General features: G+C 39.0%; 1 protein-coding gene across 4 annotated transcripts in view; it reads right to left on the bottom strand.

The window, feature by feature from the left end:
- LOC149836323 (nicotinate phosphoribosyltransferase 2-like) overlaps positions 1–14,871 on the bottom strand; it is a 49,730-nt gene that overhangs the window by 15,506 nt on the left and 19,353 nt on the right. For all 4 annotated transcript variants that reach the window (XM_090009132.1, XM_090009133.1, XM_090009131.1 and 1 more), the window contains 2 exons: positions 7,586–7,702; positions 6,594–6,652 (listed from right to left, as the gene is read on the bottom strand). In XM_090009132.1, the coding sequence (XP_089865258.1) occupies positions 6,594–6,652; positions 7,586–7,702 (176 nt within the window). The remainder of the gene's footprint in view (positions 1–6,593; positions 6,653–7,585; positions 7,703–14,871) is intronic.

The following is a 14,871-nucleotide window of genomic DNA, read 5'->3' as shown; positions in this document are numbered from 1 at the left end:
GGGAGCTCTCCAACGATTGTATGAGTGAGGAGCTCCCAAGGGTCCCTCTCTCTCCCTTTTGTATATAAATAGGGGTGTTCCCCCTTTACATGAATCATTCATTTTCTCTCACTTTTCAATAATACTTAATTTTTGTTAGCCTTTTGGCATTGTCCCTTAGTGGATTTGTGTGTTCACTTGAGTGCTTGTCTATTCTCTTTGTAATTGTCCATTATTGGACTTGTAAGTGTTTTACACTTTGTTATTTGTAATTCCGCTTACTTCATTACATTAAACATCCAGTTAACTGGGATACAACATTTCCTATCAAACTATCTTATGGTTGAGAGAAGAAAAAAGAAGTTTCACTGCATCATTCATACATGACTAAAACAGACAATATGTACAAAGAAATGGTAAAGGCCTTCCATCAATTACAAAACCACCTCTATGCTTTCTGCCCATGATTGCTTATTTGAAATAGACCACTTAAATTTTCATGTATGCATAACTAGCATATGAAACAACAAGAATCAACAAAACTTGTTCAGCTATCTAGAAAAGAGGTATCCGGTGCTGTCTAAATAAGTAGAATGATATGCATGCCAAAAATTAAATGGGCATGAATCAAAACATAAACTCTTCAATTTAATTTCTAAAGGAAAAGCTAATAATAAATTATTCAGATGGGTTGTGACTACTTCCTATAAAGACAAAACAGTATCAATAAACAAGAGCAATTATTCATATTGCAAGAAGCATTTAGACAGGTAGAGTCAATTATGCACTCACATAACCACTGTAACATCATTGTTAAATTGAAGTTACTGTAAGAAAGTGAAAAATACGTTACAACAAATGTCTCACAACAAGTTCTCACAAATACACCATAAGAACCACAAAGGTTCACAAAGAGAACTTAAGAATACACACAACCTGAAACGGGTATAAAAATGATAAATAAACAATTTTATTGATTTGAGATAAAAACCCAAAACAAGAGTAAGTCTTTACAAGGGGAATAGCCCCATATTTATAGAGAGGTAGAGAGAAGCCTTAAGAGAGTTGGACTCTCCAACGGCTCTAATAGAGCTGTTGGGGAGTCCAACAACTCTTTTTGGATTTACCTTTTTGACTTGGTCAAAAAGGTACCTTTTTGACTAGTCAAAAAGGTAAAGGCCAAATCAGTCCAATGATGGAATGGTTTGGCTAATTCTAGTTGTATTTTAACTAGAATTAATTAAACGAAAAATGCTAACTAGAAAGGAGATAAAACATTACATGTCTATGAGATTACATATGAGATATTATATGAAATTATATATTTTAACACTCCCCCCCAAACTTACGGTTGGATAACCGAAAGTTTGCCTAAGAGAAAGTGAAACCTAGGAGCAGCGAGAGGCTTGGTGAAGAAATCGATCAGCTGATATTTTGAAGCAACATAGGGAAGATTGATGGTGCCACGCAAAAATTCCTCTCGAACATAATGGCAATCCATTTCTATATGCTTGGTGCGTTCATGAAATGTCTGATTGCTTGCAATATAGATAGAGCTCTTGTTGTCACAACACAGATTTGATGCTTTTGGACTTTCAACTCCCATATCGGAAAGTAGACGTCGAAGCCAGACTAATTCCATAGTAGTTGTAGCCATTGCCCTATATTCAGCTTCAGTTGATGAGAGAGAGACCTTTTGTTGCTTCTTACATCGCCAAGACACCAAGGATTCTCCCAAAAAGACACAAAAACCTGTAGTTGAGTGGCGGTCATTTGGATCACCACCCCAATCTGCATCAGTATAAGCAAGCAATATTAAGTTAGAGGAAGCGGATACAAATAATCCTCGAGAAATAGAATTTTTGATATATCTAATAATACGCAAAATTGCTTCCATATGAACAGAAGTTGGAGCATGTTGAAATTGACTGGCTGTATGGACTGCATGTGTAATGTCAGGTCTTGTGATAGATAGATACGATAGAGCCCCAACAAGTTGCCTATACGGAGTCGGATTCTCGAGTGGCTCTCCATCATCAATCTTTATTTTGACATTCACAATCTCAGGAGTATCAACGTGTCTTTCATCTGAAATACCTGACCTGACAACAATATATAATGCAAACTTAGATTGAGTTAGCAAGTAACCTCTAGGTGAGTAGGCAACTTCTATACCAAGAAAATATTTCAAAAAACCCAAATCACTCATTTCAAAATGTGTTTTGAGAAATTTTTTAATATCATAAACTCCTTGTTTATCACTTCCAGTGATGATCATGTCGTCAACATAGAGTAGAAGAATGATAATACCTGCATCAGAATTCTTAACAAACAAAGTTGTGTCAGTAAGACAAAATCGAAAAGCAAAATCAAGCATAACTTTACTAAACTTATCATACCAAGCTTTTGGAGCTTGCTTGAGACCATATAAAGCCTTGTTTAGGCGAAGTGTTTTCCCTTTAGGTATATTCATTCCTGGTGGTGGGTCCATGTATACTTCTTCAGCTAAAGTTCCATTTAGAAAAGCATTTTTAACATCCATTTGAAAGATATGTCATCCCTTTATTAATGCAAGAACTATTAGGATTCTAACAGTGGTCATTCTAGCTACTGGGGTAAAGGTCTCTTCATAGTCTATTCCATATTCTTGGGAATAGCCTTTTGCCACCAACCGGGCCTTGAATCTTTCAAGAGTGCCATCACTCTTGGTTTTCACCTTGTACACCCTGCGACAACCAATAGGTTTCTTGTTGTTTGAAGGATGGTCTTGAATGGTCCAAGTATTTGCTTTTTCTAAGGCTTCTAATTCGACTTTCATAGCCTTGACCCATTCTGGTTGATCCTTGGCTATATCATAACTGGGAGGTTCTTCATAGGAATGAATTAGAGCAATAAAGGCTTGATGTTTTAGTGAAAAAGACTGATATGACACAAACTTTGCAGGAACCCTCGAGATCCTAGTGGATTTTCTAGATGGAGAGGTAGATTCATGTTCTCTTGTGTATTTATCCAGGGCACACTGTCTTTCTAAATTTCCTCGTCTAGAGTATTGAATACAATCTTGACTATTTCTATGAGGATCAGAATCAATCACATCCATCTGATCATCTAGATCAATTTCTCTTACACTATCCTTTGGAACTAGATCCAACAAGAAGGAATACTCATCTATTTTAGTAGAATTTTTGTTTTCAAAAAAACTTTCATTTTCTAGAAAGGATATATTCCTTGAAACGTATAACTTGTTGTTTTTAGGGTTAAAACATTTGTATCCTTTTTTATTATTTGCATATCCTAAAAAAGTACAGGGTATAGCACGGGGAGAGAATTTATCATTCTTATCTGTAAAAACAAAGCACTTGCACCCAAACACCCTCAGTCTAGAATAATCAGGTTTTTGTTTATAAAGCTTTTTAGTAGGAGAAATATTCTTTATTGAGGACGAGGGCATCCTATTAATAAGATACACAGCAGTCAAAATAGCTTCGGCCCAAAAAACTTTAGGAACTTGATGTGTGATAAGTAGTGTTCTAGTTGTTTCTATAATGTGTCTGTGTTTTCTCTCAGCTAACCCATTTTGTTGAGGGGTATAGGGACAAGATTTTTGGTGTGAAATTCCATGTGAGTTCAAATATTCTTTAAATTCAGTTGATAAAAATTCTCCCCCTGAATCAGTGCAAAATATTGAAATATCATTCTTAAATTGATTTTTGACCATATTATGAAATATTTGAAAAAAAGATAATACTTCAAATTTGTGTTTGAGAAAGTAAATCCAGGTATATCGTGTAAAGTCATCCACGAAAATTACATAGTATAAAAACTCACCTTTTGACGTAACTGGTGCAGGACCCCAAACATCAGAGTGAATTAATTCAAGTTGTCGAGTGGAGACAAAAGTTCTTTCTTGAAATGCTAGTCGTTTCATTTTTCCAAGAATACATTTTTCACAAGTGAAAGTTTCAAAATTACAAATTTTTTCCATGTTTGGAAAGTACTGAAGCTTGGATATACAAGGGTGACCAAATCTTTGGTGTAAAAGATCCAAGCCTACTTTTTGAACATTGCAGCATAATGTTTTCTTGGGTAATTCCAAAAAATTCATGTAATATAAGCCTCCTTCTCTATGGCCTTCCCCAATCAGCTTCCCTGACTGATGATCCTGTACTTGACAATCATGAGAAGAGAAGGAAACATTACACCCATGATCAGTTAATTGAGAAACAGATAAGAGATTTAGATTAAGTTTGGGGATATATCTAATCTTTGGAACACAAAATCCTTTTGAGTTTTGAGAGTTATTTTCGAAATTTCTTATTCCTTTTATCTCAATGGATGTTCTATCCGCAGTAAAAACACTCGATCCACTTGAGTCATAACAATGCGACAATAATTTTAAATTTGGTGTCATGTGAAAAGAAGCACCAGAGTCAAGAAGCCATAGGGGTTTACCTGGATCGGAGGTGCCAATAGAAGAGATCGCAACTCCAGCTGAGGGAGAAGTTCCTTTAAGAAGAGGTTGTAGAGCCTCCACCAGCTGAGACAGGGACATGTTTCCAATGGATGTCTCATTTGATTCTTTTGATTCAACAACAGCTACCTTCTTCTCATAAGATTTTTTCAACTTTGGACAGTAAGTTTTAACATGTCCGGGTTCATGACAGTAATAACAAATAACTTTTCTCCTTTCAAAATCGCCTCCTTGCCTTTCATTGTTTATTCTCCCAATATGTGGAGGTTTGTATGTGCGAATGTGATTATCTGGTCTAGATACAGCTAAAACTGTATCATCATCGCTTTTGTCGACTCGTTTCTTGAGTCTATTTTCTTCCATACTTAGCTCTTCAATGGTATCTTCAATAGAGGGAACATTTCCCCGATGTAGAAGAGCGGACTTGGTTGATTCAAATTCGGGTCTCAACCCATTTATAAATTGAAAAAAATGTTCCGTATTTACTTGATTTTGGCGAAGCTCAATGTCTTGTGGACAATGCCACTTTGGTTCAAGAAGAGCCAACTCTTCCCATAGTTCGGATAAGCTATTGTAGTATTCTCTAATACTTCTCTCCCCTTGAACCATATTCCGAACCTTTTCTTGTAAGTTACATATATGAGCAATATCTTTAAGAGAATACATTCTCTTAAGATATTCTCACGCATCATTAGCATGTTCAAATTTTGCGAGACTTGAACACTTCTTTATGTCTACACTAGAAATTAGCCAAGACATGATCTTGGCGTGACCCATTCTTCATTCTTTCCATTCATTTTCATATGTGGAGATGGCCTTAGTTTTTTCCACCTCCGAAAGAGGTACTTCTCTTCCACCTTCTTCTTTAGTGAGCGTTAGTTTAGGTTCCTTATCGGTTCCATCAACTAAGCCCCATAGACCCTTTCCCCAAATAAGATGCTTCATGATTGAAGCCCATGTTACATAGTTTGAATCGTTGAGTTTTATGGACTTAATGGTGACATTATCATTGTCATCCATTTTACAAGCTTGGGAATGAGAGGGGAAAAAAAAAAGCAAGTGAGAAGAGGAATATTTTAACCACAAAGATCGAAAATAAGTAGCCTTCCACGCCCTTCAAGGCTACACACGATCACTCCTTCAAAGAGACTTCACTTTCTTGAAGAGTAGTTGCATGGCATGCTTCCCAATACACGTCCACCGACCTTGCTCTGATACCATGTAAGAAAGTGAAAAATACGTTACAACAAATGTCTCTCAACAAATTCTCACAAATACACCATAAGAACCACAAAGGTTCACAAAGAGAACTTAAGAATACACACAACCCGAAACGGGTATAAAAATGAAAAATAAACAATTTTATTGATTTGAGATAAAAACCCAAAACAAGAGTAAGTCTTTACAAGGGGAATAGCCCCATATTTATAGAGAGGTAGAGAGAAGCCTTAAGAGAGCTGTTGGACTCTCCAGCGGCTCTAATAGAGCTGTTGGGGAGTCCAACAGCTCTTTTTTGGATTTACCTTTTTGACTTGGTCAAAAGGTACCTTTTTGACTAGTAAAAAAGGTAAAGGCCAAATCAGTCCAATGATGGACTGGTTTGGCTAATTCTAGTTGTATTTTAACTAGAATTAATTAAACGAAAAATCCTAACTAGAAAGGAGATAAAACATTACATGTCTATGAGATTACATATGAGATATTATATGAGATTACATATTTTAACAGTTACACCTCAAGATTTGGAAATAAAACTATAGAAATAATAAAGATGCCTAACTATGTATTTAACTAGCCTAAATCATCTGGGCTAAATAACCTTATATGAAGAGTATAATTCACAACTTGAAAACAAATTCCATAATTTATCAAAAGGGTTGGTGTAAATCAACATGGTCTTTTATTCAGGGGAACAAAAAAAATCATGTTCACCTAACAAATGAAAAAAGATGCTAGAGTCAACCTGCACATACAAATGGAACATAACATTAAACAAAGTAAACACATACCACTAAAAAAATAAAGACCTATATCATACAACAATGTATTAGTTAATTTGAACTTTCAGAGTTACAGGAATATAACCTGGAAAGATATGAAAGGGTCTGTAAGATCCCAATAAAGAGAATTAAATATAACATACCCCAACTCGCGAAGAGCCAAAGCAACTGCACAAAAATTGGGGACCCCGCTTCTCATCACCTGTTATAATTTGAAAATAGAAATGAAAAGAAGAGTGCATATCATTCCCAACTGGAAAAACAAAGAGACAACATAACCAACAACCACCAAATATCCGAGTGTGATATTTCAAATAGGGATAAATAGAGCAAAAAGAAAGGAAGCACAAAAAATCATCTAAACCACATACATTGCATACAAAGGGGTGAAGAAAACTATCTATTATTCCCTTGGGTGGTTCCAACATCATTCCTATTACACTTCTTAAACTTGGTGCACAAATCTAAGAAAAAGAAAGTGGTAGAATCATCAAGGATTTGATTGCATAAGTTTAATCAAAATATAAAGCTATGTTATTTCTATCTTGGGTTTTCAGGGAAAACTACAACTCAGATTTCAACATTCTTACAGTTCATTGATTCAGCAAATCTGTGTAGTAATTTAGCATATTCAGTGCCTAGAATTGTAGAATTATGTACATGTTTTATATATACTTAAGTGACATTCAATTAGTTTTCATATGCTATTGATTCCGTTGGAACACAGCAGACGTGGTGTCCCAAGTTCATCAAATAAGGTTTTCATGTCTTCTTCCATTCTTATGTTTGATGTTCAGAAGTTCCAAGAAGAGTAAGATTCCTTGTCATTTCATAAGATTTTTTTTTAATCATCTTGGATAAAAGAGTCTGAAATGGCTGTATTAGCTGACCAAGAAGCTATGACACCAACCAGCTTAAAGTTGCAAAAGATTTCTACAAATGGCTGTATTATAAATGCCAAAAGAATTTGATTCACATTGAAATATGATAAGGATGACAGAAACTACAAGCTTTATATACTGCAGATCACACAGTTCAAGAGCGAACAAACTGAAATCAAGGATACATTACAATCACAAGGTTAAACCCAATAAAGTAACTCAAAGTAACAACAAAATACACATTGGAACCTTACATCATATGTGTCCACAAGGGCCAGAAAGTTACTTGAAAGTGCCAGTGCATATGATGTGAAAGCTGTCAACTCACTCAAATTGGTCTCACTAAATGTACCACGTAATGAATCAGCTGCCTGGTAACAAGCAAGAGAAAACATCAAAGCAGAAGTTAATTTGGAATCAGATCATTGTCATGAAATGAAAAGAGCTCTAACAAACCTCACACAAGGCAAAATACAACCCACAGTGGGTTCAAACACAAGAGCCACTAAGGGCCAAAGAGAGGAAACACTCGACACTTAAAAAATAATGAATTTATTAGGGAACAAATGCGCACAAAATGCATGTTTTACAAGGGACAAGATGTCCCATATTTATACATAGAGAGAATCTCATTATAGCTGTTGGGGAGCTCCCAACAGCTATAATGCCAAGGACTAAAAAGCCCTTGACAATATCAATAAAAGACAAAATAAAGAAATATATATATAATGAATATGCATATTTACATATATACATACAATATATGTATTCATATACATATACATGTGTGTATATATACAACTATATATGCACACATAAATACACTTTAACACCCCCCCCCCCCCCCCCTCAAACTCATGGTGTCACAACCGAGAGTTTGCCAAGAAAAGAGTGAAATCACGGAGATGAAAGTGCTTTGGTGAAGAAGTCCACCAGTTGATACTCTAACGTCACATATGGCAATGTGGTCTTCTTAAAGAACTCTTCTCTAACATAGTGGCAATCCATTTCTACGTGTTTGGTTCTTTTATGGAACGTGTGATTGCCTGCGATGTAGACGACGCTTTTGTTATCGAAGTATAATCTTGAGGGTTCTGCTATGTGAACTCCCAAGTCCTCTAGTAGATGTCTCAACTAGGGATGCACACGAGGTGGGTTCGAGCCGAGTTTGGGCTGGCTCGGCTCGAGAGGAAGAAGTGGTTGTTCAAGCTCGGCTCAAGCCAAGCTTGAACAGCCTACGTCCGGGCTCAGCTTGAGTCAAGCTCAAGCAAAGCTCGGCTCGGCTCGAGCTGAACACATTTATAAAAAAATTTAAGTTTGAGTCAAAAGTTCTTTTTTAAAAACCGTATGTGGCAGGATTTGAACCCAAGTCACTTTCCAAAGAGACAACAGACACACCCACTACGTTAACAACTCTTTTTGTGTTCAAGTATAGAAAAATAATATACATATATAAACTCTAATTTCTTTATATAACTATGTGAACCGAGCCTAATCGGGTTTTTTTAGCCTAACCGAGCAGGACTACCTGTTCAAGCTCGACTTATTTACGTGCACCGAGCCTAAACTTTTGTTCAAGCTTGGCTCATTTATTTTTCGAACGAGCTCGAGCCGAGCTCAAGCCCGAGCTAGCTCGGCTCATTGTGTATCCCTAGTCTCAACCAGTATTGTATCATTACTTTTGGGTTTTGTGATAGGTGTATCGTACAATACACTCTTGTATCGTGTCGCATCGTACGATACAACTTCGGCTCACTTTAAAAGGCTGAAAGTTATGTTTTTTCATTTTGAGGGTCGACTTCTCCATTTGTCTAGAGGCCATTAGAAGTGCATTTCTACCATTTTTTCACCCAAAAAAGTGAGTTAAGGTAAAAAATGCATTTTCACCATTTTTTTCACTCAAGAAAATGGGTTAAGGTAAAAAAATTATTATGAATACAATTACAAAGTTACTCTCCAAAAAAAATTTGCTTCGAAAATTAAAGATTTATATCAAGGTAGAGATACTAGACCTCTAGAAGAATAAGCAACTTCGATACCAAGTGTAACGCCCCAAAATTTCAAACTTGCGAACCTTTCAGAAAACAGGCAAGAGAATAGAAAAAATCTCTTTCCTTTCAGAGTTTGTTTATGAAATCAGTGGAAGACTATTCTTTTGTTAAATTAAAAAAGGCAAGCTCACAACTTTGGGCACGTTAGCTAAAAGAACCAAAACGCACAATCCATGTTACTTGCAAAACACTTGGAAAAGCCACTTTCATTTAAAAAGTTTCTCAAATAGTACAAACTTCGGATATCCAAAGAAAAATCCATGATAAAACCCAAAAAACCTCCAGGACGCGAGCTAAGAGCAGAAAAAAGGAATCTTGAAGTCATCTTTCCATCGCGTCATCGCCCGTGGTGTACCTAATCATCACTTGTACCCATAGAATGGGTTAGTTTCGTGAAAAACTAATAGGTGCACATGAGAGACTACAGGAAACTGAATTAAGAGCATTTAATTTAGCATGCTAAGCAGTTTAAAGCAGATATGCAGTTAAACAGATAAGTCGTTCAAAACAGGTACGCAGTTCAAGCAGGTAAGCAGTTCAAAGCAAGTAAGCAGTGCAACTGTCAAACGCAGCATGACGATTCATTTGATCGTAAGCTGTGAACTATCACGCAACAAGCTTGTTTTTGTTCCTAGAACGGGGTCTCTGTATTTAATCATTATCAGGTCATCATTTGTCTCTCTCACTATTTCTAACAAACTCTTTGTCCTGAACAACCTTAATTTATTTTCATCTCTCAAGGCCTTTCACGGCCAACTGTCACCTGTTATGACTCACTTAAGGCGTCATACTTTCTCAGAAAAACCTACCCTTCTGTAGAAGGTCCAAAACATAATCATGATCTAAAATCAATAAGGATTTGATTCTCACATCTGAGTCCTGCATGAAATCATGCTATAACATAACGCCAAATCTATAAATTCATAATTGGCTATCAATATCAATCTCAGAAGATTATCACAACTCACCATAACCTTTTATGGTAATCAAAATCACAAGTTTCACGTCGGATCGCTTGGTCTGAAAAATGTACGACTTCACAAGGAATTACCGGCCTAGATGATATACTTGGTCTTGGATAATACACTTCCTCACAGAAGTTCACCGTCTTTGCGGTTACCCGCTCTTGGACAGTGTACATCCTCAAAGAGAATCTACCACTCTAGCCGATTTACCAGATCCTGATTATACATACCTTCACAGAGCATCCTTTGGGAACTCGGTCCTCAACAAATGCCATATCCAATAAAAATTATTGCAATACACGCATCAACATAAATGACCGCTCTCAGGGTCGATAGCCACTATTATAATTAACAAGATCAATGCCGGATCACTTAGTCTTGGAAATGTACAACCTCACAAGGAATTACCGCCCTAGATGGTATATTTGGTCTTGGACCATACACTTCCTCACAGGAGTTCACCGTCTTTGCGGCTACCCTCTCATGGACAGTGTACATCCTCACAGAGAATCTACCACCCTAGCCAGGTCAACTGGTCTTGATCATACACGTCCTCGCAGATAATCCTTTAGAGATCAGGTCCTCAACAAATACCATACCTAGTGATACATGCATCAATACAATTGATTGCTCTGAACAATTGACCGCTCTTGGGGTCAGTAGCCACCAATATGGGCACAAGCATGTATACCAGCAATATGCATCGTATCACTTCACATGGTAAAACAAAACACAAAATCACATGTTCTTCCCACAAGGTTCCATGAACTATGAACATTTATCGCATGCTTTCAACATTTCGTATCACGTGGCATTTCAATCACATCATACAGAAGCATATAACACTACGCATTGTATCATTGTCACAAGGAACATTGCATTCCTCAAATAGGACCTCAAAGCATGCATAAACAAAGCATGAGTTCTATACACATGAGAATACGCAGATTACATAATATGAATCAACTAAACATCAACATATGTAACTCCTACGTAGTTCAATAAATTCACAGGATTTAAGTTATATATGCATATAAGACAATTCAGATCATTGCATCATCATATGCATTCACAATTCTTAGCTCAAAGCACATCGCATTCGACCTTTCTAGCGTGTAACTCACACACATATCTTCAAGACATTTTAGCCCAATATTCATGATACTCATCAATCATGTTATACAGATATGATATATTCACTTAGGCAATCATAACCCAATTCACTGCAATAAAACTATGTAGGCGTGATGTATTATTCACCTAAATAGTCTAAACTAATCATTTGTCAATGTGACATATCATCCACCTATATGCTAACATAAGCATCATAATCATAAGAATCTCGGAGACATACAAAGTCATACGTAATTTCATCGATAAGCTTTTACTTGACAAAAAATACGTACCCAAAGAACATGAAAGTCTTATGACCCATCAACCAGTGTGAACAGACTTATGTTTCGATATTACTGGCCTGTGGGTACGCACAGACAAAAACGTAGAAACAGCTGAGACTAGTTCGGACGTCTGTTATTCTATGTATTTTCAATAACCCGAATAGCTAGTTGAGTCTGCTCCTAAGAGGACGACTTTAGCCGAGATAGGCTTCTCCAAAGGCAGGTACTTGGCAACGGATGCATCCAACTTCTGCAGAAGTCCACGGGATCTACCACCTAGGATAATGTCTGGTAGTCTCTTCCCCTAACTCCAATGCCTGGGGAGGCCGGATCTTTGTCCGTAGGGTGGTTGTTAACAACATGTCCATTGGAGTTTTGTATCGTTATGTCCTCTCCCTTGACAGACAAAAAAAAAACGAATATGTGCGTTAGGTGTTGCTTAACTAACGACTCATTCTATGTTGTGGTATTTCAACCACTCGAGCATCTTGCATGTGAAGGCGAATAGTCACCATTTTATGTGATTACAGCATTGTGCATTTAGCACTATTCAAGGTCGCACGACCGTCTTATCCGATCATCGCAATACTAGCGTGTAGTGCACGACTACAAGTACTCTATGATGAAAGGGGTATAGTTCCTCAATAGGAGCCTCAACAAAGGTGTTTCACAAAGATGTAATGTTTCTCAACTTTACTTTATCCTTTAAAACAACCAACCACTTGTGTCAATATTTGGCATGCGATTTTCTAGAATCTCATCCGCTATCAGGGTATCTACATGCCTCGCATGACTCGATATCGGCCTCGATAGACGGGATACGGGTTTCTCAAAAGAATCCCCGCTAAGAGGTTCTCTCAAGCCCCAATTCGGGGTTACCCGAGATATGCCGAATAGACAAACAAAACTAGCCAAAACGCATTCTTCCAAACACTTCGATTTGGGCAGTTTGATGTTTTTGCGCAGCTCCTTAAATTCTCAAGTCAACTTTACAGGACTGCCCGATCGAAAAGCCAGGATCCCTGCTAGGGATCCCTCTCCTCAGACAAAGATGTATCGCTAAGCTCTCGACTCAACTCTTGTCGCAAGAGGGAGAGCGGTAAATGCCTCTTGCTTCCTCCACAAGGATGCCTTTATAGCACATACAATGAGCGGAAAACCTGAGCATCATCTGCAATGGCAAGACAGTAACGAAACATTTGCAAAAATGGGAACCTGGGCGCATAATGCGACGACTAAGTAAAGACTGTGAGAAGGAGTGTAAACGCCAAGCCTGAACGCAGAGCACGACGGCAAAGGAAAGACTGACAGAAAGAAAATGACAAAGATCGCGAAATCGCGGCCGTGAGTTAACTCGTACTCGTATAAATATATATATATATATATATATATATATATATATATATATATATATATATATATATATATTTAATTATCCTTTTTAGTTAATTGAACTCAATTCAATTGTCCAAGTCCTCCGTGCAATCTTCTCCTACCTTGGAGAGTTGCAAGCTTGTTGGCGCCCGCGGGTGTAAACGATTGACGGCTCGGGTCACGTAGCGTGAGCGAAATCCATCGTACGAGCTGCAAAAGTGACAATCTTAGCAAGCTAATACCAAAAATAGAAGGTCACGGGCACTGTCGCTGTCCTAACGTGAAGGAAGCAGAGGCAGGGGAATCGTGTCCTTGCGCACCTGCTATAAGCGCAAGAAGCAGAGGCAGGGACTACGAGCCCCTGCTGACCTGCTGTCAGCGAACTACGAGGAGGCAGGGGCCTCACTCTTGCAGACAAAAAGCCACAGAGGCAGGGAACTCATGCTCCCCGCCTGCCAGGACAGAAAAGGCAGGGGAGAGAGCAAAGGCTCCCTGTCGAACCTGCATCAACAGGAAACAGGATAGGGGGCGCAGCCCCCTGCCGAAAATGAGAAAGGTAGGGGCTCTGCCCCTACCGGCAACAAGATCAAGGCAGGGGGGCGAAGCCCCCTGCCAGAAAACAAATAAGATGCAGGGGGCTTTGCCCCTTGCTGGGAAACCAAAGGAGGCAAGGGGAGCCTCGCCCCCTGCCGACAAAACACAGGAGAGCAGGGGGAGCTTTGCTCCCTACTGAGAAACACAAGGAGGCAGGGGCCTCAGCCCCTGCCGAAAAACACAAGGTAGAGGGGCGAAGCCCCCTGTCAAAAAACACAACGCAGAGGGGCGAAGCCCTCTGCGGGGAAACACAAAAAGGCAGGGGCCTCGCCCCCTGCCGAAAAACACAAGGCAGATGGGTGAATCCCCCTCCCGAAAAACACAAGGCAGATGGGTGAAGCCCCCTGTCGGGAAACACAAGAAGGCAGGGGCCTCGCCCCCTGCCTAAAAACATAAGGCAGAGGGGCGAAGCCCCCTGCCGAAAAACACAAGGCAGAGGGGCGAAACCCCCTACCTGGAAACACAAGAAGGCAGAGGCCTTGCCCCCTGCCGGAAAACACAAGGCAGAGGGGCGAAGCCCCCTGCCGAAAAACACAAGGCAGAGGGGTGAAGCCCCCTGCCGAGAAACACAAGAAGGCAGGATGGGGGCAGGGGGGCAGAGCCCCCTGCCGAAAAACCACAGGAGGCAAGGGGCAAAACCCCTTGCCGAAAAACAACAACAAAAGGCAGGGGCTTTGTCCCATGCTGAAAAAACAAGAAAGAGGCAGGGGGGCGGAGCCCCCTGCCGGAAAGGCGAGCCGACACAGGGAGCGGCTCCCTGCCAGCAAAAGGAAAGAAAAAGGGGGGAGAAGAAAAGAAAAGGGGAAGGAGAGGAGAAGAGGCGTACCTGGATGTTTTGGGGTACACCACGGGCGATGGCACGATTGCAAGATGGCTTCAAGACTTCCTTTTCCTGCTCTTAGCTCGCGTCCTGGATGTTTTGGGGTTTTGTAACGGATTTTCTTTGAGGTATCCGAATTTTGTACTATTTTGTAACTTCTTAAATGAAAGTGGTTTTTCCAAGTGTTTTGCAAGTATCATGTGTCGTGAGTTTTGGTTCTTTTAGCTAACGTGCCCAAAGTTGTCAGTTTGTCTTTCTAAATTCAATAAAAGAATTATCTTCCGTTGATTACATAAACAAACTCTAAAAGGAAAGAGATTTTATTCTAGTCTCTTGCTT

This window comes from Nuphar pumila, chromosome 6, assembly GCF_984573655.1.
Source record: "Nuphar pumila chromosome 6, dmNupPumi1.hap1.1, whole genome shotgun sequence".
In the NCBI taxonomy this organism is placed as follows: domain Eukaryota; kingdom Viridiplantae; phylum Streptophyta; class Magnoliopsida; order Nymphaeales; family Nymphaeaceae; genus Nuphar; species Nuphar pumila.
Note: the sequence above shows the minus strand (reverse complement) of the source record. Positions and strands in the feature narration are given on the sequence as shown.